This window comes from Biomphalaria glabrata, chromosome 16 (genome assembly GCF_947242115.1).
Source record: "Biomphalaria glabrata chromosome 16, xgBioGlab47.1, whole genome shotgun sequence".
NCBI lineage: Eukaryota > Metazoa > Mollusca > Gastropoda > Planorbidae > Biomphalaria > Biomphalaria glabrata.
In genome coordinates this window covers 16577299-16601434 of record NC_074726.1, presented here as the reverse complement: position 1 = coordinate 16601434, position 24136 = coordinate 16577299, and the positions used below count along the sequence as shown (strand labels likewise).

Sequence of the window (24136 nt, the reverse complement as noted above, 5' to 3'; positions counted from 1 at the left end):
ACATAATAGCAAAATACAAGCTTCAAACATTTTCTCATAGATAGCATAATACAAGCTTCAAACATTTTCTCATAGATACCATAATACAAGCTTCAAACATTTTGTAACTAAACATTATTACTTTAAAAAAAAATGAAACTCTTGACCTGAGGAATGTCAGCTGCACATTGTGACATCAATTGTTGGTCGAAGTCTTCTGTACAAGGAAATCATAAGTAAGTGTTTAGTGTTTGTAGAACATTACGTACACATACATACATGTTTGTTGTTTTGTTCTTTTGATCGGAAGTACTAGATTTTATCAAGGTAGCAAGCACTATATGTTATCAAAGTAATAATACTAAATATTATCACGGTAATAAATACTAGATTTTATCGTGATAGTAAGTACTAGATGTTATCGCGATAGTAAGTACTAGATGTTGTCGCGGTAGTAAGTATTAGAGGTCATAGCTGTAGTAAGTACTAGATGTTGTCGCGGTAGTAAGTACTAGATGTTGTCGCGGTAGTAAGTGCTAGCATAATAATTAACTGTATAGTCATCAAATCATTGGGTCCTTTAGGCTTTAAGGAGAAAACATTTGAGATCTATGGAAAGTCAACTATTACTTGTTTTTGTATGCCTACTTTCAGTTCACTTGAGTTTTGATATACTTTTAGTTGCACATTTTACTGCAACGAGATTCTGTTATACTATAGCATCTACCAGCAATGTTAATATTGCAATTGATGTTGCCACAAGGATATAAAATGTAGGTTTATGTTGACCAATCATTAAGTTTTACTTCTATCAAATCCTCATTTGGTTTATTTTCTTTGTTTGCAGCTCATGGGCGTAGCCAGAATTTTTTCGGGGGGGGGGAATTCCCCCACAATTCCCCCCCCCCGTGCTATATATATATATATATATATATATATATATAATTAATCTTTATTACATTCTGACTCTTCATTCTTTCGGAATCGGTTCTTCCTGGAGTTAGTGGAAAATTTGTAGCCGCCAAGCACTATTTCCGGTATTGAAAGCCTAAAAAATACATATTCTGAGGTATCTACAGTGCATTATTCTGCTATTAAAAACTTTCATTTCAAAACCTGTGCTATTCTTTCTGACTTAGACCCGTTTGGCTCATTGGGCGGCAAGCTGTTTCCACAAAAATCATTCACTGGCAATGTCTGAAGCCTCTTCCCACCTGCTCTGAGGACCTCTATGAAAGTGTGGTGTGAAGTTGTACTAGGATGTTCCTGTTTGCGCTTCCTGGTAATGGCCTCCATGTCATTATCACAACCTTACCAAGGGGCCGACTCTCTAACCACATTTAGTCTTTTTCAATTTCGGCAGATGACTGCACTTTATTAATGGAGTCCAGCCACTAAAGAAATTATGTAACCTCTCATGGTTTCGCTCTTGGAATTAAGTGACTGTAGTTTGTTTTAGATTTTATATCGATAAGGGAAGTTTTATCGTCAAAATCATCTGTTGTGGGGTTTTAAACTAAAAAATCTCTGGAGTTTTTTTTTTACAAATTCAAAACCCCATTCAGCTACGCTCATAGAATTTGATGAGTGTAGTTTGCTTAAGAATAATATTGAAGAGGGGTTTTCAACCTCAAAACTCTCTGTAGGGGGATTTTAAACTTTAAAAAAGCCATCTGGAGGAGGTTGTTTAAACTCAAAACTCCAAATTGGCTTTGCTAAGCTCAAAGAATTTTAATGTGTAATTTACATTTTTTTTTTATATTGAAGAGGTATTTTTTTTAGCATCAAACTCCGATGAATGGGGATTTAAACTCAAAACCCTATATGGCTAAGTTCATAGCATTTTGAGTTTGTAATTTGCTTTTTTTTATTAGAAGAGGTATTTTTTCACTTCAAATCCGGCTGGTTACTCTCAAAGATTTTTGAGTGTGTACTTTGCTTTTTAATATTGATGAGGTATTTTTTTAGCTTCAAACCCCACTGAAGGGGGGTTTAAACCTAAAAACCCATTTGGCTACGCTCATAGCATTTTCAGTGTGTAATTTGCTTTTTTATATGGAAGAGGAGGTTTTATAGTAAATTACGGAGGGGGTATTAAAATAAAAATCTTCCTTAGCTATGTTCTTGGAATTTGGGGATTGTCGTTTGCATTATTTTTTTGTTTTGTTTTATAGAAGAGGTGAATTTAACTGCAAAACCCCTGGTAGGGGTTTTAAACTCAAAACCCCTTGGCTGCGCTGGGGCAAGTGATGGTTTAGTATTAAAATCTCACCTAAAATAAACAAAACCAAAGCAGAAAATCAGTCACTAAAGTCGGGAGTGGGGGTTGAACCCAATGTAATGCAGCCCTTGTATAAATTGTACAATTGTTATTTCATGTATAATGTAAACGTAAAAAAAAGTCCCCATTCAGACCTTTCGATCTATAGGGCTAATGATGTAAGATCATCTTTTTCTAGGGTAGATGTTTAAGATCTTTTGTTTATAAGAACGATGATGTATGATTATCTTTTTCTAGGGCAGATATATATTGTATGTGTAGTGCAACTTTTTTACTAGACATTTGGTTGCTACTTGTAAACAGCAGCCGGGCCAAACGGTAGAGTCCTTTATGCTAAAGTTGCGAAGTAACTGCAGAACAGCACAGAGACATTTGCATTAGAGACGCCTTCATAACTGGTCTGGCTACCAACACTATTAGACAGCGGCTACTGGAAAAGACATCTCTTACTCTATAAAGCGCGTATGACGAAGCTAGAGTGTTAGAAACAGCCACAACACATGCGCTGGCTTACAATTCAATGAACGAAATCTCTTGAGTGGCAATGAAAACGCCAACTCACTCTCATCTAGAAACATCCATTTCTAGTGAAGACCAGGAATTGAGTGCCATTAAGTCGCTATGCTTCTTCTGTGGTAGGAGGAGACACTCTAGGACTGAATGTTCTGCTCGAAATGCATTATGCCATAAATGCGGTAAAAAGGGACACTTCCAAACTGTTTGTAATCAAGTAAAACAACAGCTGCCAAAGCTGCCAGCAAAATATCACTGACCAGTGTGATAACTCCATGTACCTTGTCATCAACGCATTTCTCTGGGCTTACACAGTCTACGGCCCAAGTGAACGTCAACGGGTTGCTGTTGCAAGCTCTCATAGACACTGGCAGCTGTGAAAGCTACATATCAGAGGCCTTTCTACAAACAGAATATTCATGACAACTACACACGGACATACATTTGCCGATGTCCAGTACAAGGGAGAACACTACGAAAAGGTCAAACTTTCTATACTTGCTTGATTGTGCTCGGATGTAATACTTGGTGTAGACTTTATAAGTCTTCATAAGAAATTGACCATACCGTACGAAGGAAAACGCAATCCTCTACACATCTGTGGTCTTAAAGCAGCACGAGTCGAAACACCGAGCCTATTCAGTAATCTAACTTCTGACTGCAGACCAGTGGCTACTAAGTCCTGAAAGCACTCAATAGATGATAACAAATTTATTGTCTGAAGCTAGAAAACTCCTCTCAGACAAAATCATTGAATCTTCAAAGTCTCCCTTAAGAACACAGGTGCTTGTCACAACAAACGAGAGACATAAAAGAAGGATGGTCATTGATAACAGTCTAACAATAAATCGCTTGACCTTACTGGAAGCATACCCCATGCCCAGACCTAAAAGTGCCTACCATCAAATACCAATCACGAAAGGCCGTTTACTGTATTTGAGGCATGTTGCAAACTCGATCAGTTCTGTCGCATCCCGTTCGGTGTTACCAATGGAGTTGCATGCTTTCAGAGAACAATAAATCAAATTATTGAGAATGAAATGTTGCAGGACACCTTTGCATACGTGGACAATGTAACGGTATGTGGTCATGATAAAGAGTCGCACGATGAGAATCTGAACAGATTTCTAGATGCTTCTAGAAAGTATGGGATCACATTTAATGAAGAAAAAAGTACGATAGCCACTGACAAAGTTTGTTTAATGGGATATGAAATTTCTAAAGGCCTACTCAAACCAGACCCTGACAGATTCGAGGCTTTAAACCTTCCTCCTCTTCATGATATGCGCTCACAAAAAAAATAATCGTGGGCATGTTGGCGTAGTACTCGCAGTAGATACCAAATTTTTCTAACAAAATAAATGTTTTGGCAAATAACACATCGTTTCCTCTTTCAGAAACAGTAAAGACAGCCCTTAACGAATTAAAGCAGGAGCTTGAGAAAGCTGCCATCTTTACCATCGACTATACTCGACCTCTGACGGTTGAAACAGACGACTCGGATGTTGCAATAGCAGTTACCCTCATACAGGATGGCCGCCCCGTGGCGTTCTTTTCGAGAACACTCTCCAAAAGTGAAAGGCGGCACTCAGCAATGTCGAATCTTTAAGGAAATGGCATCACTACTTAGTAGGTAATCGCTTTACCCTTGTCACTGATCAACACTATGTGACCTTCATGAATGACAGAGCAAAGGGAAAATAAAGAATGAAAAAATTCAAAGGTGAAGACTGGAACTAAGTTGTTTCCACAACGATGTCTTGTATAAACCAGGCAAACACAATGTAGCTGCTGCTAAGTTTTCTAGAAACGGGTGTGTGTCAGCTATGATTTGAAATGAGTTGAAACTGCTCCATGACTCCATGAGTCTCTGTGTCATCCGGGAGTAACAAGACTATGGCATTTAGTGCGAGCGAAAAACTTACTTTTCTCTTGTGAAGATATCAGGCTGGTTGTCAACCAGTGCAGAATTTGTGCCGAAGTAAAACCCAGATATTTCAGTAATTCTAATGGAACTCTAATTAAGGCGATGCAGCCTTTCCAGAGAGACTAAGTATGGACTTCAAAGGACCGCTCCCTTCTATTTCTCGGAACACATACCTGCTAACCATAGTTGAAGAATTTTCGAGATTCCTGTTTGCATACGCCTGTTCAGATATGTCGGCTTCAACAGTAATCAGATGTCTAGATAATGTATTTGGACTATTCGGAATGCCTGACTTTTTACACTTTGATAGAGGTACCGCATTCATCTCGAGAGGTACAGGCATTTTTACACAAGAGAGGGCTGCTCTGTACGGCTACAAACGAGACACCGCATGAAAGAATATTCAAGTTCTATCACGGGTCCACCTTCGGCAAATCATTCCCGACATGTTTAACTCAACCAGGAAAAGTGTTGTTAAGAAAGGGAGTCCAACAGTATGCTATTGTCAGACTTCATGTTGGAAGAGAAGAAACAGTGTCACTGCGACATTTGGCCCCAGCTCCAGGAGAGGGAGAATCAACATATGGAACATGAAGACTTTGAGCCGGAAACATACCCTATCACACAGATGCAGGTGCCTACTGACCATGTGACTATGGAAACAATGGCTGCTCCTAACACACATGTACAACAGGGGGAAAATGGACATCAATAAGAAGTAAATGCAGGGGCTGAGTCTCCAGTTAAAGAGACGCCGATGTCACCAACTCAAAGCGACGGCAGTATTGGTCCTGGTAGATATAACCTAAGACCAAGAACAAGCAGACCTATTATAAGGTCAAATATTTATGTACTTATTTTTCCTTTTCACAAGTTCTAACTCAGTATCTGCAGGCTTAATATAACACACTTAGAGCTGATAAATTTATAGTGTATACTGTTCTAGTTAGACTATTTGTATTGTATTACTATTACATTATTATTCGAGACTACTTTTTCTACTGGTCTAACCTAATATTTGTATGCATAATATGACACTTATGGAAGGACACTAGCGGATCCAGAACTTTGGAGTGGGGGGGGGGCGATTTTTTTCCAAACACTAACACTATCGCCCAGTAAACCCTAACCCTATTCATAAACGTGCGTACAGCATATATATATATATATAATATATATATATATATATATATATATATATATATATATATGAGAATTTAAAAAAAGCAGTATTTTTCAACCTTCGGCGAAAAAACAAACAAACGAAAAAAAACCAGTCACGTTGAGTCCTTTCTCTTGCAAGCTTGGGTTGGGGGGTCTTGGGGAGCGCTCGTCGCGACGCCAAAATCGTTTTCTTGCATTTTTCACTGGAGAAACAAATTCTCCAGACATTTACAGCTCATTATTCATCAGTGGAGTTCAGGGCGAAGCCCCGACGCGAAAAGAGTTTTCTTACATTCTTCACTGCAGTAACACATTTCGCCCCGACGCGAAAAGAGTTTTCTTACATTCTTCACTGCAGTAACACATTCTCCTGACATCTACAGCTCATTATTAATTAGTGGGGTTCGGGGCAAAGCCCCGACGCCAAAAGTGTCTGAAATCTACAGCTCATTATCTAATCTCTAGAGTGTGGTGCGACATAATATAAAATGGGTCACATATCAATACGTAGTTATATTATATAGATATTCAACTAATGTTGTTCCCAAACTATGATTTCTCCATAAAAGTAGGACCGACTCCCTGTCATATATCAGTTTTAGAACCCTTGCAACATTTGGTGACTAGTAGTCACTGAACTATTCCGTGCAGTCAGCACGAGATTTTTCCTGGTCGGGGAATGACCACGAGGTGGACACCTCAGTTGATCTCAGAGCGAGAGGAGCGCTATGGATATTTTTGACAGCAGAGTTATGTATAAGTATTGAAGTATTGAAGTTATTATAATTGATTTGAATTCAGGACTTTTTTCCTTGGATGTAATTTGTGTGATGGCTGAAGTCGCCAATATATTTTGTGAATTAATATATATATATTATGTGAATAAAATCTATGTCTGCTAACCTGGAGTCTATTAATAATTATTCGGAATGATTGTGGTTGGAGAGTTCAGTATGTTAGTGTTCTCACGCACCTGCAAATCTAGTGCGTGTGAGAAAATATTTAGTTAAGAAGAACATTATAGTAGTACCAGAAGAGGTATCTACAACACACAGAGACATTCGTGTCATCACGTCTATAACAAGAACCGGGCCGTGACACCCCCCCCCACTCAAAGGGTTTTGTTGGGAAGGGCAGTAGAGTTATTCGCCCCCCCCCCCCAAATCATAACAAGTTTTTAATCATATAGATATTTAATTGATTCTGTTGGCAAGCTGTGATTTCTACAAATAAATTGGACCGCCCCCCCCCACTCGAAAGTTTATGGTGGGAGGCGGGATTGATGCCATCGCCCCCTCCCGACCCCACCAAATTGTCAACATACTAGAGGGGGGCGAAATAATCTAAAAAATAGGTTGAAATATAAATAATTAGTATATATTTTTAACATAAGTGATAAATTCGTATACAAATTGTGTGAATTATATACTAAAATTCGTTCGGTAGGCGATCGCCCCTACCCCCTGCCCCCTGGATCCGCCAGTGGGGACGGATAATTTTATAGTCTATAACGTGTTTGTTTATAGCTATACAATGCTTTTCAATAGAGTCACTCTGTAAGTTTATGTAGTGGATACTTAGGCCTCCTAAATCGTTGTCCTTCTCTATTATGTACATGTTTATGTTCCTATAAGTTTAGGCGGGCTGATAGTAGTGTAACTGAGTGGTTTATTTTCTGCGTGCGTCCAGCGTGTCAGAAGGTATATTCAGTGTGTGTGTTTCATATCCAGTGTGTGTGTGTGTTTCATATCCAGTGTGTGTGTGTGTATAGTACTTCATCAGTGTTATGTGAGACGTGCTGAATTCATTCAATGTTTACTGTAGTCTAATTTTGTCGAATAAAGCAGTGTTATTGGTATACTAGTATTTGTTGTTTCATACAGTACGATCTTTTTGTTTTTAAGACAGGTGACGTAAGATCTTTTGTTTCTAGGGCAGATGTTGTAAATCTTTGTGGCTAGCACAACTACCAACTGCTTTTACTTTTCCCTATTATTGTCTGGTACTATGGTCCTAAAAATGCTAAAATTCCAAATACTAGTCTTCACTAAGATTCAAACCCAAGGGTTCGGATACCAAACGCCCAACCCTCAGCTCCTACGCCCCCACATGAATGCATCGTTTCAACTGAAATCCTAAATTTAAAAAAAGTACACTTTTACTACGGTTATGTTCAATTTGTTTTACCTTTGATATTTTCTATTTGAACTGCAACATGGCTCAACATAACGTCCGAGTCTCTAAGACTATCCAGCAGACAAAAGAACCAGTCGTCATAAATGACAAGTCTGTCCAGTAAAGATCGACTAGCAGACACATCGCCTAAACTGGACGCCTGAGCTTTGATAAAATCCTGAAAATGGTGTGAGAAAATAAACGAAAGACACATTTGAACAAGCAAAATAGCAAAAAAAAACCCAACAAACTTTTAGAACAGAAAAACAACAGCTTATGTTAAGGGTATTAATTCGTTTCGCTCAGTTATGTCATTAAATTTGTAATAGACCAAGACCAACAATAATGATTGTGTGCGATTAGAAATATTTTTACTTATTGTTTTTTTTAAAGCAATTTCCTGATTTTTAGTTTTCTCAATACGCCGTGATCATATCACTTATCTGGACCAGTTGGAAAGGGGTGGGGGAGAGAGAATGGAGTATCTATGTGATCGCTTTTTAAATGCATATATTGAAATAGCAATTTATTGACCTGATTTTGAACTCGTAGGCTAAAGCCCAAATTACCAATAGTTAATTAACAATTTGGTATTTTTTAGCGGCCCCCGAAAGGGGAAAAGACGCTATTAGTTTTTTGTGGCCTGTTTGTCCGTCCGTCCGTCCCGTTTATATCTCAGAAACAAGAAGAGAAAATGAAAATAGGACATCATGATATTTTAGATCATTCAAAGTTCTGATGCAACGGCTACTAGATCTATTGTAGATGTAGATCTAGATTCTTGATCTAGTCTATTACATATCTAGAACTAATAAAAAAATCTAGATCTTGTGTAGATCTAGATTATATATATATATATATATATATATATATATATATATATATATATATATATATATATATATATATATATATATTATATTCTGAATATAGTCTAGAACTATTAAGTAAATAGAACGATTATGATCAGGATTAGTAGGCCTACTAGTGGTAATAGTGTATATGCTGTTCGCTTGGGAAACCTGTTAAGCTGAGCAGGCTCATCTTTTTGGTATTTCTTACTACGTCTACGGTCCACACCGGACGACACCATTTTGAGGGTGACAACCAAGTTGGAAAAATTATATCTTGGCAAAAGCAGACACATCGGAAAAGATAATAATAAAATCTCGAGATATATCATGGAGCAGTGGCGTCACTAAGGGGAGGGGGTGTGAGGGATGCGGTCCGCACCATTCTTCACCATTTTGGGGATGACAACCAAGTGGGAAAATTATAACTTGGTAAAAGCAGACACATGGGAAAACATAATCCCTAGATATATGCCCAAATATGCCTTGATATATTTAGATGGTAGTTTAAGTGTAAATGATACAGCACAACGTTATACCATTTAAAGTATAACAAAAGAAACCTGTTCATATGATGTTAAGTCTGTCTATAATTTTAATTAAATATTATTGTAAAATTTGCAATAACATTTGAATAAATGTAATAAACATTCGGATTTTACATTTGAGTAAAAATCAAAAAAAGTAGGTAATCAGCTCACTGAATTGGTTCAACAAACAAAAATAACTAGCAATAGTGTTCACTGGAACATATTTCAAGAAAGTTGATGGGGAGGGGTGACACCCTGAGCTACCGCACTAAGTGTCACCGACACTGTATCCGGAGGTTTTCATGCTGATCTTAGGTGATCACTTAACGCTACTCTACTTATTCCTGAAGAGCTAGAAGAGTCTTATCAAAGACGAAGTGTTAAACTGTTTCCTTTTATCTGAAAAATAACGCCAAATTTTAAAATTTCTTTAAACGTTTCAAAACAAGAATATGGCTTGAATATATTTCTCGTCCATTGGTGAATTTGATGGGGGCGCCTCTGAGTTTGTGTGATCACACAAACCACAAACTCTCTTTATAATCTTGTTTTTTTTTTATTATTGATTCTTGTGTTGTAAGGTAAATGAAATAATTTAGCAAAATGACAGCTTGACCTGAGATTGGATGAGGAGTAAATAACGTGTACAAACTTTGTAACAAACAGTCAGAGAGTGAGTTGATAGAAGCTTGGTAACAAACAGTCAGAGAGTGAGTTGATAGAAGCTTGGTAACAAACAGTCAGAGAGTGAGTTGATAGAAGCTTGGTAACAAACAGTCAGAGAGTGAGTTGATAGAAGCTTGGTAACAAACAGTCAGAGAGTGAGTTGATAGAAGCTTGGTAACAAACAGTCAGAGAGTGAGTTGATAGAAGCTTGGTAACAAACAGTCAGAGAGTGAGTTGATAGAAGCTTGGTAACAAACAGTCAGAGAGTGAGTTGATAGAATTTGGTAACAAACAACAGAGAGTGAGTTGATAGAAGCTTGGTAACAAACAGTCAGAGAGTGAGTTGATAGAAGCTTGGTAACAAACAACAGAGAGTGAGTTGATAGAAGCTTGGTAACAAACAGTCAGAGAGTGAGTTGATAGAAGCTTGGTAACAAACAACAGAGAGTGAGTTGATAAAAGCTTGGTAACAAACAGTCAGAGAGTGAGTTGATAGAAGCTTGGTAACAAACAACAGAGAGTGAGTTGACAGAAGCTTGGTAACAAACAACAGAGAGTGAGTTGATAGAAGCTTGGTAACAAACAACAGAGAGTGAATTGATAGAAGCTTGGTAACAAGCAGCCAGATAGTGAGTTGATAGAAGCTTGGTAACAAACAACAGAGAGTGAGTTGATAGAAGCTTGGTAACAAACAACAGAGAGTGAGTTGATAGAAGCTTGGTAACAAACAACAGAGAGTGAGTTGATAGAAGCTTGGTAACAAACAGTCAGAGAGTGAGTTGATAGAAGCTTGGTAACAAACAGTCAGAGAGTGAGTTGATAGAAGCTTGGTAACAAACAGTCAGAGAGTGAGTTGATAGAAGCTTGGTAACAAACAGTCAGAGAGTGAGTTGATAGAAGCATGGTAACAAACAGTCAGAGAGTGAGTTGATAGCAGCTTGGTAACAAACAGTCAGAGAGTGAGTTGATAGAAGCTTGGTAACAAACAGTCAGAGAGTGAGTTGATAGAAGCTTGGTAACAAACAGTCAGAGAGTGAGTTGATAGAAGCTTGGTAACAAAGAGTCAGAGAGTGAGTTGATAGAAGCTTGGTAACAAACAGTCAGAGAGTGAGTTGATAGAAGCTTGGTAACAAACAGTCAGAGAGTGAGTTGATAGAAGCTTGGTAACAAACAGTCAGAGAGTGAGTTGATAGAAGCTTGGTAACAAACAACAGAGAGTGAGTTGATAGAAGCTTGGTAACAAACAGTCAGAGAGTGAGTTAAATAAGCTTGGTAACAACACATGCATTCAAACAGCTCTTCCAGTACTCTAAACAAAAAGACTCAATATCAACTTACTAAATCTTGCTTGACCAGTACACGTCTATTGTATTTATGAAAGACGTGTAAAATATTCATTGGTATCACATACGAGACAAATAATTCTGCTATGGAATCCTTCAGTAGACTGTTATAATATGCATCAGATAATGGGGAGTCCAGATTAGGCGGGCGGAATGCATTCTCTCTAATGGTCTCTACTGTGCTCTCTGTTTTACTGAATGGGTTCCCCATAGTGTCACACTTCTGCGATTCGTTAAGAGGGAATAGACCAGTTACAAATAAAACATAATAGATTTCAGTTCAATGATAATTAACTAATTACTCATGGAAACATGTTCAAATACAGTGTCGGCTTAAAGCACCCTCAATGTTCAACGTAGTAGTGTTGACATAGCTTGTATTCAACGTTTCATCTGACAAATACTAGACACTCTAGACACACCAGCACACTAGGCACACTGACACACTAGCACAATAGGCAAACTAGACAAACTAGAGAAACTAGACACATTAGCACACTAGACAAACTAGACACACTAATACACTAGACAAACAAACACATTAGTACACTAGACACACTAGCACACTAGACAAATTTGACACACTAGCACACTAGACAAAGTAGAGACATTAAACACACTAGACAAACTAGACACACTTGACAAACTAAGCTAGACGCATTAGATACTCTAGGCAAAACAAGACACATTAGACAAACTAGACAGCTAGACACAGACACACTAGACAAACTGTGTGATACTGATACCGGATCTGGTGGGGATTCAACTCCAACGAAACACGGATATTCGGATATTTCTGTTCAGATCTCACGTTTGTTACAAACTGCTTGAAGAGTACAACCAGAAATTGATCACAAATTGCAACACCAAACAAGAAGTAATATATGAAATGTGTCCAATCTTTCATGTCTAAGTAAGGTTTTTTGATACAAATACATACTCTCAATATTTACATATATTAGTTTATTACACATTTTAATAGAGACCACATTGAATTTAATAAGGAACTAGCTACTTAACAATAAGATCCGTTTCTTTGGTATGGTCTAAGTATTATAAATGGGTTTCTTTTATTTATAATTAAACATTATGCATATGTTAAAAGATTTTTTACTCAACAGGATCTTTAGTCATTTTGACCTTCTTTGTTTTTTTTCTTCTGTACCTAGAATCTACCAAATAATGTTTTTAATTTAAAACAAAATATGCTCATATCAACAATGCATCAGCATAACATCAACCTAGTATTCATTGCTTTCAAATATAATGAAAAATCTATTTTATGATCGATATCCAAGCTTTGCAATGATATAAACAGTTTTTTCCAGATTTATTGACTAATGCTTATTTATTTAATCTAGACTTCTTGTTCTTCAAACATATCAAATAATTACCTTAATTGATGTAGAAAAAAGCCATGGAGTTGAAAAAAAAATGGTAATGTATCAATGTTCCCGCTAGCTTGTCATGTAAGAAAACTTCTCAACAAATTACTGGACAGCATAGAATTCTATCCGTGTATATATTTAGTTCATTCAATGGCTGTTGGAATTTCCGAATAATTGTGACCAATGAACAAGAAAGTCGAGAAGGCAGTCGCGTTATGTACAACATTGTTTTAAGTAAAAGGGAAATCATTTCTTTAAACGCTTATTAAAAAGATAAAATTTAATAAAAAAAAGTTATCAAATATCAAACTATATTCTATTGTTAGGACTAAAGAAAGTGAACTCACCGATTCTCAGGTCGCCTATATCTTTCTGATTGCAGAAGCACAATCCAACTATGAACAGTGAATACTCCCTGTAAAAAAAAAGAAATAATTGCACAGTACTCCTAATAAAATGTACATATCCCGATTCATAAACACCAATTCAAGAAAAACAAATACTTGGTTCAACATTCAACAATCATAACTCCAGTTTTTTAACACATCAACACTCTCGCTTAGGTCATTTTCGCCCCACAGCATAAACAAAATACATGGAGTTCTCACGTGGAAAAATGGTCAGTTGGGGGGATAGGTTTACAACACTGCTCCCTCCCTATGTCTGTGCGCCCCGAACAGACTGTCCATCATCTCCACAATAACGGTGCAACCGATCTAGGTGCACTACTTTGAATTTGGTTCGAGGGCCCTTCTGGATCTGGTACACAACGTCGTTGATCCTTTTCACAATCCGATATGGGCCTTCCCAATCCTTCTTCAATTTCGGTAAACTCATTTTGTCGCCCCTTTACCCATCAACTGAGGTTACTCAACTTTAATGGGAACCTGAACTACTAATTGAACCTTTCCAAGATATTTTTTCTACTTCACTACTAAACCATGAGATACCACCTGTGTGGAAGTCATCTATAATTGTACCTGTGCCAAAGGTTTCCAAACCGAAGGAAATGAATGACTATAGACCTGTTTCACTTACTTCCATTGTGTCTAAATGTTTAGAAAAATTGGTTAAAATGTTTCTTCTGAATGACCTTTGTAGTAAGTTAGACCCTTTACAATTTGCTTACCAAAAGGGTAACGGTGTAAACGATGCCATCCTAAATATTTTAAATTGTGTCTACAAACATCTGGACTTACCGAATACTTATGTAAGATTGTTCTTTATTGATTTCTCATCAGCTTTTAACACTATACAACTTCATTTACTCATTGAAAAGATGAAAGCTTTGAAGATTAGTCCATATATAATACTATGGACTAATGAATTTTTGACCCAGAGATCGCAGAGGGTTAGGGTAAACACAGTTATATCAAATGCACGCATAGTTAACACAGGGGCGCCCTAGGGGGCTGTGACATCGCCATTGTGGTTCATTTTGTACACCAATGATTTTCAATCCGATAGTTCTTTTTGCTCCTTCACAAAATTTGCTGATGATGCGGCTCTTCTTGCCCTGCTCTCAGAGAGCTCAGATGTAAATGAGTATTTCAAAGAAATAGAACACATTGAAAAATGCTGTAAAGATAATTTTTTATTATTAAATGTAAAAAAAAACCCACAAAGAAATGATAATCGATTTTCGTAGGGAAAAGAAGGAAAATGATATTGTTTCTGTAGCTGGAGAGACTATTGAAATAGTACAAACCTTTAAATACCTTGGTACTATCCTAGACAATAAACTAAATTTTACTGTAACTACTGATTATATCAGCAAAAAAGGGCAGCAAAGATTACGATTACTAAGAAAACTGTCCTCGTTTAATGTTAGCAAAAAGGCCTTGGCTATGTTTTATCACGCTCACATCTGCAATATTTTAAATTTCAATATCACTGCCTGAGCATTAAAAATAAAAATAAACTTTATAGAATCCTAAATGCTGCTGGTAAAATCATTGGCAAAAAACAAACCCCATTTGGGCAGTTGTTTGAGACAAACATCTATAAAAAAGCTAACAAGATCCTCGAAATAAAAAATCACCCTTTGTGTCAGGATTTTGTGATTTTACCATCACAAAAGAGATACAAGACACCGATAGCAAAGACAAACAGACACAAACACTCTTTTGTTCCCCTGGCAATCAAATCATTAAATAAGAACAATCTGATATAAACTTTGTCACATGTAAATTATGAGTGAGTCTGGTTATAATGTTTTGTGTTTGGTGTAATGCACAAATTGTAAGACAAATTTCCATACGGACAATAAAGATTATTATTATGTTAGAAATGAACGAGTAGTCATTCTCTGGCGCTGCCAGGGTCGAGTTTCGCTAAAGAGAAACAAAATTCATCGTAGTTCCTTTAACAGTTTCCACTGAGGAATTTTCTGGTGATGTGGCAGGTCTGCAGCAGTACCGCCCTCTGAAAGGCAACGAGGATGTTCCTAGGAATGTTAAGGGCCTTGAAGGTGTCTGTTAGGTCAGTTGTTATTATCCCCTCGGTTGATATAATAATGGGGTATATTGATATTTTTGACAATTTCCACAGACGCTTAAACTCCAAGCCTAGGTTCCCATATTTTCTTTGTTTTTCTGTCTCAGTTTTTCTTAAATCATGAGACAGTGGTACGGCGATGTCGATAATGGTAGCGTTTTTTTTTCTTTTTTATCGATAAACAGCAGATCCGGGCGATTGAAATCTACCGTTTTGTCGGTCAGAATAGGCATATCTCAGTACAGCAGATGTTCAGTAGACTCGAGAACCTCTTGTGGAGAGTATTTATAATAAGCAGGAGTGTCCTTACCGATCAAATAGTGCGTCAAAGCCAAGTGTTGGTGTATTAACTTTGCAACTTGGTTATGGCGACCTAGGTAGGCTGATTCTAATAGGGCTGGACATCCTGCCATAATGTGTTCAATCGACTCGCCCACATTTCCACATTTGCGGCATTTGTCGACAACATTGAGTTTCAGGATTTGCTTCTCGTAATTTTTTGTCCTGATTTCTCTGTCCTGTATTGCTGTAACAAAGCCTTCTGTTTCAGGGTAGAGATGACCTGCTTTGAGCCATGTTAAGGAAGCAGCTTTGTCAATGTTGTCACCATGTAATAAAGCCGGGAATTTTCCGTGGAGTTTTTTTTCTTGCCATTGGCTAATCTCATGCCCTACGTCGTCCAAACCGACATTGACATCAGCATTGTGTAGGTTCAGAGGGGTTGCTTCGGAGTCATATTTGCGTTGAAAGGAAACTAATTGATTGCTGGAGGCGAGCAGTTTTGATTGCATTTTTAAAACTTGCATCTTACACAATTTGAAGATGTTCTGTAATCCACGACCCCCATCCTTCCTGGGCAGGTATAACCTTATGGTGGAGGACTTGGGGTGTAGGCATCGAAATTTGGTTAGTAATTTTCTAGTGAGTCTGTCAATGTCATGTAGGTCGGTGTCTGTCCATTTGATCACACCGAACGTGTACAGGAGCACTGGGACGGCCCAGCTGTTTATTCCAGTGATGAGTTTACTGCCAGACAGTTTGGTGTTGAGGATTTTATTAACTCTTTGCTTATATTTACCAAGAAAGTCCTCTTTTAATTTTTTATGGTTTATCTTGGCATTCTGGTTTATTCCAAGATATTTATAAAGAGAGGCTGAGTTCAATTCTTCGATGCCTTCAAATGCAATGTTGGTGTTCGCTGCCTTGCCCTTTTTAATACTCATGATGCCACACTTATCCAGATCAAAAGACATACAGATATCGTCACTAAAGCATTTTACCGTTTTGATTAAGGTGTGGAATTTTTGCTCAGTTTCTGCATATAGCATTAGATCATCCATGTATAATAAGTGGGACACACATTTTGTACATATATATATATATATATATATATATATATATATATGGCCTGTCTGTCTGTCCGTCACGTTAAGATCGAATTGATCTATTGATTTGGTGCCCGAATCAGGATAAAAGCCACTAAAATTTGTGCATTTTGTCTGTCGGTCTATCTATCCGTCACGTTAAGATAGAAAAAAGACAAAATCTTTTGAAGATATGATTTAACACTTTTAATCTTCCTTCTAAAACATCGCAATAGTTTTAATATATATAAATACATAATAAATAGCAATATATATATATATATATATATATATATATATATATATATATATATATATATATATATAAAATGACGAAATAATCAGTACCATTAATTGAATGTTTGGGGTGGTCTAGCATGTAATTTATATATACCATAACCTTGTGGTGAGATGTTTTTATTCCATATTTTGGTGTTAGAAAGTTGTTTTCCATAAAAATCTGGAACATAATAATTAGATTTTTATTACGTTTTAGCTAGAAAATTAGATGTAGTGTCATTAGGTCCAGACACGGTCCAGTGTGCTTATCTTGATACTTTGCCTGTTGGTGCTGGTTGGAGACTTGTGTGGTTGGTTCCTGCCACTCGTTGGGCTGGAGGAATGGCTTCAGGTCAGTAGCAGTTCAGCTGTGGTTGACTGGGTGAAGTTCTTAGCTAAAGGGCAGGTAACCTATGAGTGAAATAGGTTCTATTAAAACAAAGACAGCAGATTTACCTCAATCACACTATGGCGGTATAGATATCCTTCTGAGAAGGACATATTCAGACGAAATGATTCAACCTATGATTACCATTGAGTGGGGGCTAATGACTAAGCTGGTTTTACAATGTACAAACTAAGGACGAAGCTAAGGGAAGTAATAAAATAATAACTTCAGAGAAAGAAAATGGTTAAGTACCTTCATAGGGTATACATTTACTAAAATATGGTAAATATTTCACTAAAAAAGCACTGTGTGGATAGTGGATGGCATGTCCAATCGTAGTAAAGAGTGGATCTAGACATGCGGATAATTAATGTGTAGATCATGACACATTAATTATCCGCATGTTCAGCTCAAGACACGCGGATAATAGTCCAATACTTATTCATTGCCAAGGAAATATCTACAGGAATAAAATATATTACGTCAAATGGGTTTGAGAGGAAATATAATTCGCCATGTGGCAGAAATCCCAAACATGAAATAATTTTTTGAAAGTTTAAGCTTTCAAAAAGTTAAAACAATCTTATATTGTATAAATACATCAAGGTGACATTAAAACTATGTAATCTGTAATACATGGTAATTGGAAAACTAGAAAAAATTCTTGTTAAAGAACAAAATATTTGCATATGTTTTCATAGTCTACTTAGATTTTTAAAAAAATGTAGATCTAACAAATGCCAAAATATTTCAGTTCACTAGAGGAAAAAAATCAATTCAATGAATGCGAAAAATATTGTGAATGTGAATAAAATAAAATAATAGATTTACATGTAATGGTATAAATTGTACCAAACAAATAAGACTAGGCTTGCGAAAAAATATTTTAGCACAAGCTGGTAAACGTGTTTTCAATGTGCAAAGAATAAATTGTAGCCTAGATTTAGACCAATAGATATTAGCCATGAAATGCGCGGTGATCAGCCAGAGCTAAGATCCAGATTTCATTTAGTAAATAATGGATCAGATTAAAAAAAAAATTGTGCACAATTTCAGCTTTATTCGAGATTGAGTGTGGAAAAAATAACGTGTATAAACTTTTTGACCAGTCAGATAGACAGAGTGAGTTGATAGAAACTTTGAAAAAAAGTTGTAAGACTTGGATTCCAACTCAGGGCTCAAGCCTCCTGAAGGGAACTAGTTCAATTTATACCACCACATCTGTCAAGTACAATTGATTTCACTTGTTTGATACCAACAAAATAATTAGTTACCAATCATAAACTAAAATATTATTTTTCTAAAAAAATGATTAAAACAAATAATTGTGATGAATTTTCACTTTATCCTAGAGTAATAACGAGTACAAATGTTTGACCAGACAGACAGTGAGTTGATGTCAGATTGGTAAATATTACCTTCAATAACATGGACTGCAAACGGTTGAGTATTAACACTTATAAACGAACATGATTCTCAATGAGCTCACGACTTGTGCACATTTTCACCATAGAAATAATAACGTTATTTTATGCATTCATTTATATTTATTTTAACTCTTACAAATGATTTATTCTGAGAAAGTAAAAATGTTTGAAATCAATCTAAATCATTTGTCTGCAAACATTAGCATCGAATAACAGTAAAATAATATCTTCCAAAGAAAAAAAATAGTACAATGTAAAGTTACTAATCATAGGATAGACAAAAAAAAATTATGCGACACAGGGAAAATCGTCATTCCTCCACAAAGGGGCTGCGACCCACAGGCTGACAACCCCTGTACTAGTGGAATTCATGGGATTTAAGTTTTTGTTTGAGTTGAGGTGAGATATAAAACGGATCGTTCCAATTCAAGTTGAGGGTGTACAAAAAAAAAGGGGGGTTCCAGAGAGTGAAGGAAACAAAACGGGCCGTCATCAAGAGACGCTAGAATTCACGGGCTAAATGTGTATGTTAAGGGTATTTTTTTTAAATGTGTGTCTTTTTATTGGAGGTACACAAAATAAAGGTGGAGTGTTCCGGCCAAATAAATAATATAAATCCTAGGAAAGAAATAAACAGGCCGTATCTCAATAAATGTCTGGATGAGTTACACTTGAAGTATTTGTCTCGTCAGCTTCTAGAATGTCAGGCCCACATAGTATCTCAATAAATGTCTGGATGAGTTACACTTGAAGTATTTGTCTCGTCAGCTTCTAGAATGTCAGGCCCACATAGTATCTCAATAAATGTCTGGATGAGTTACACTTGAAGTATTTGTCTCGTCAGCTTCTAGAATGTCAGGCCCACATAGTATCTCAATAAATGTCTGGATGAGTTACACTTGAAGTATTTGTCTCGTCAGCTTCTAGAATGTCAGGCCCACATAGTATCTCAATAAATGTCTGGATGAGTTACACTTGAAGTATTTGTCTCGTCAGCTTCTAGAATGTCAGGCCCACATAGTATCTCAATAAATGTCTGGATGAGTTACACTTGAAGTATTTGTCTCGTCAGCTTCTAGAATGTCAGGCCCACATAGTATCTCAATAAATGTCTGGATGAGTTACACTTGAAGTATTTGTCTCGTCAGCTTCTAGAATGTCAGGCCCACATAGTATCTCAATAAATGTCTGGATGAGTTACACTTGAAGTATTTGTCTCGTCAGCTTCTAGAATGTCAGGCCCACATAGTATCTCAATAAATGTCTGGATGAGTTACACTTGAAGTATTTGTCTCGTCAGCTTCTAGAATGTCAGGCCCACATAGTATCTCAATAAATGTCTGGATGAGTTACACTTGAAGTATTTGTCTCGTCAGCTTCTAGAATGTCAGGCCCACATAGTATCTCAATAAATGTCTGGATGAGTTACACTTGAAGTATTTGTCTCGTCAGCTTCTAGAAGGTCAGGCCCACATAGTATCTCAATAAATGTCTGGATGAGTTACACTTGAAGTATTTGTCTCGTCAGCTTCTAGAATGTCAGGCCCACATAGTATCTCAATAAATGTCTGGATGAGTTAAACTTGAAGTAGTTGTCTCGTCAGCTTCTAGAATGTGAGGCCCACAGTTCTGACTGTTTTATTGCATGACGAAATGTCTTGAAATGAAATCAGGAAATAAAAATAATGAAATAAAAATTGAAAGTGATGTGATTAATTGAATAATGAAAATCCAAAAGGATTGGCGTGAAGTAATTTAGAAGACACACTGCTACACTGACTGTATGATTTCATCGCTCCACTGACAATCCACCACCCAATAATTATCTAGAGAATTTTTTAAAAGGCAATAAAAAAATGTGCAGCAAAAAAAATGTATCACCTCATTTAAAAAATAATTTAAAAAAAGGGGAACTATCTGTTCAGAACTTGTTTAGATTTAGTTTGTCATTTTACCTCTTGGGTTTATTGTTATGTTATTTAAGAACTTGTTTAGATTTTATTTTTTGTCAGTTAAATTAGAGGTTGTGTAATACTTGTGAAATTTACAGGAACCGTCTATATTAAAAACTATTAGAGAAAAAAACAGATGTCATTTTCTATCCTGATGACATATGTGTCTTCCACAACACATTAGAAGAACACGTTGCTGGTCCGCAACAAGTATTCCAGATACTACAAGACAACGGGCTTATAATAAAACCTAGTCAGGTTAAAATCGCCAGAACAGACATTGAATTTCTAGGGCACAAAGAACAGCAAAATGAAAAGGAGGAACACTGACAAATACAAACTATTGGACAGAATGTCTCCATTCGACGAGAGCCAGAATGAGTGCATTGACTCATATCTACTGAGATTTGAGGACATAGCAACAGCTTGCAACCTCCCACAGTCAGAATGGGCAAGAAGCCTCATGGGGCGATTGAAAGGAAGAGCCATGAACATCTGCATCTGTTATGAATATTATATGCTATATCGGTTGTCGTTCTTATGTTTACATGTGCTTGTAAATCGTCTGTAAGAATGTGTTCACGAAATGTGTGTTGTGTAGCCATTCAGTGTATTCAAGCCAGACTAAGTGGACTTGATTTTCGACTCTGTTATCATTATGTTCATAACAAATTTAATACACTGAATCAAAACTGTGAAGTTGTAAGAATTTCCAAATGGATAGGATATTTCGGCCAGAGAAGTTTGACATCGAGCCCACAGCACCTCAAGCAGCAGAGCATTGGCAGTACTGGTATGAAACTTTTAAAAATTTGTATCAATGGTATCTGTAAATAATCTTGATACTAAAAAACTACTGATAAACTATATCTCTCCTGCTGTATACCAAATGATACTTGATAAAGAGACATTTGATAAAGCTATCCAGACTCTAAACAGCATCTACATTCAACCAAAGAATGAGATGTTTGCTAGCTTAGCTACTTGCAAACAAGAGCAAGGTCAAACGATAGACATCTACGTGCAGAAATTAAGAATTCTATCCAAATATTGCAACTTCAAAGCGGTGACAGCTGAACAACACCGAGAAGAGGCTATTAGAGATTTGTTTATCAATGAACTAGTGTCCAACAGAATTCAAAAACGTCTACTTGAAATGACTTTTATGAGTTTAAAGGAGGCTCGCTTACTAGAACATGGTTATCAGCACTCATTACAATATGAATCATCACAGCCGGAAACTAATTGAGCGACAACTACTCTCACCAATTCTTTGGACACACCCTCGCCAAATGTTACGATTCCTCAAAGTGCAAGCAATTCACACAAACATGAAGTAAATGCATTAGCTAGCAAGTGTTACTTTTGCGGCAGGGTTAAGCATCCCCGTTCTCAATGCACTGCAAGGGAAGCGACATGCAATCAGTGCTTTAAAAAGGGTCATTTACAAAGAGTATGCGAATCGAAATCTTCAACAGTGTCGGCTATCGCTACTGTGCAGCCTTTGAGTTTAAACAAATCTACGATACCCATTTTCATCAACCTAGTGCAAATGAAAGCCCTAGTAGACACTGGGAGCTGTGAAAGCTATATTTCGACGCACATCGCTAAGAAGCACAAATGGCGGACATGTTCCTCAGGCAACAGAATCTTTATGGCTTCCACCCATCTATCTCGAATCACTCAAGGACATATCTACGCTAGCATACGACTCAAAAATGAACGATACGAAGGAGTTGAACTCTCTCTACTAGACAATTTGTGCTCCGACGTCATTCTTGAAATTGACTTTATAAGTTTGCACCAAAATCAGTTTATTCCTTTCGATGGTCAGAAACCATCCTTGTGTCTTAGTACTCTCCAGCCAGAGAGGGTAGATGCTCCTAGCTTATTTAGTAATCTGTCACCAAACTGTACCCCAGTGGTTACAAAGTCTCGCAGATACTCAATTCCAGATAGAAAGTTTATAGAGAAGGAAATTCAACAACTGATAAAAGATGAGATTATTTAACCATCTAAGTCTCCCTGGCGTGCACAAGTCCTAGTCACAACAAATGACAGACATAAGAAAAGAATGGTTATAGACTACAGTCAAACCATCAACCGGTTCACTCTACTAGACGCCTACCCTATGCCCAGAATTGATGAACTAGCAGAAAAGATTTCCCAGTACTCTGTATATAGCACTTTAGACCTGAAAAGTACATACCATCAGATTCCCATAAAGAAGAGGAAAGGTCGCTCATAGCCTTCGAAGCATGTGGGAAACTATCAATTCCGTGGGATTCCGTTTGGCGTTACGAATGGAGTCGCCTGTTTTCAGCGTACGATTGATAAAATCATCGAAGACGAACGACTCACTGACACTTTTGCTTATGTGGACAATGTGACCATCTGTGGTATGGACTCTGAATTACACGACCGAAACCTACAGCGCTTTCTTGATAGTGCTCAAAAATATGGAATCACTTTTAATGAAACAAAAAATGAAATTAGCACTACTAAAGTGAGACTGTTAGGATACGAGATTTCCAAAGGACAACTCAAGCCGGATCCTGAGAGATTTCGCGCTCTAAGGGAATTACCCGTACCAGTGAACATGCGTGTACAGAAACGAGTAGTGGGTCTTCTGGCTTACTACTCACGGTGGATACCTAACTTCTCAACAAAAAAAAAAAAAGCCTGTTAACAAGAACAATCAACAATTTTCTGTCCCTGAAGAAGTCAATAGAACATTTAAAAGTTTGAAAAGTGAGCTTGAAAAAGCCGTCGTATATACTATTGATCCGAATCGCCCTTTAAACGTTGATATAGCAATTGCGGCTACCCTTAACTAAGATGTCGACCCGTTGCATTTTTATCTCGCTAATTAACAAAAAGTGAAAGAAAACATTCTTCAGTTGAGAAAGAAGCATATGCCATTGTTGAGTCGTTGAGAAAATGGAAACATTTCTTAGTTGGTAAAGCGTTCACACTTGATACGGGTCAGTGATCTGTCTCTTTCTTGTATAACAGGTCAAACAAGGGAAAACTAAAAAGGAAAATTTTCAGAAGTGGAAACTAGAACTATCATGCTTCCACTATGACTTCATCTATCGCTCTGGCGAGAAGAAGACTGGAGCTGATACATTTACCAGAAACTATTTATCTGCCATCACTCGCAATGACCTTAAATTGCTGCACACTAGTCTTTGCCATCCGGTCGTTACTCGACTATTGCACTACGTAAGGACTAAAAATCTTCCATTTTCCTGAGATGAAGTAAGAACTGTAATAGAACAATGTCAAACTTGTGCAGAGCTGAAGCCCCGTTTTTTTCGACAGCCGACCGGCGAGCAGATTAAAGCGACTCAACTTTTGAGAGAATTAGTATGGATTTTAAGGGACCTCTTCCTTCTGTTTCAAGAAATAAA

The 24136-nt window shown here is 37.0% G+C and overlaps 1 protein-coding gene across 6 annotated transcripts in view; it reads right to left on the bottom strand.

Moving 5' to 3' along the window:
• LOC106073242 (uncharacterized) overlaps positions 1 to 13269 on the bottom strand; it is a 35570-nt gene extending 22301 nt beyond the window's left edge. For 2 of the 6 annotated variants that reach the window (XM_056014191.1, XM_056014196.1), the window contains exons 1-4: positions 12824 to 12973; positions 11425 to 11652; positions 8052 to 8217; positions 147 to 196 (exon numbers count right to left, since the gene is read on the bottom strand). In XM_056014191.1, the coding sequence (XP_055870166.1) occupies positions 147 to 196; positions 8052 to 8217; positions 11425 to 11640 (432 nt within the window). In that variant the 5' untranslated portion in view covers positions 11641 to 11652; positions 12824 to 12973. The other 4 variants (XM_056014193.1, XM_056014194.1, XM_056014195.1 and 1 more) reach the window with 4 other exon arrangements.
• Positions 13270 to 24136: the final 10867 nt, after the last annotated feature.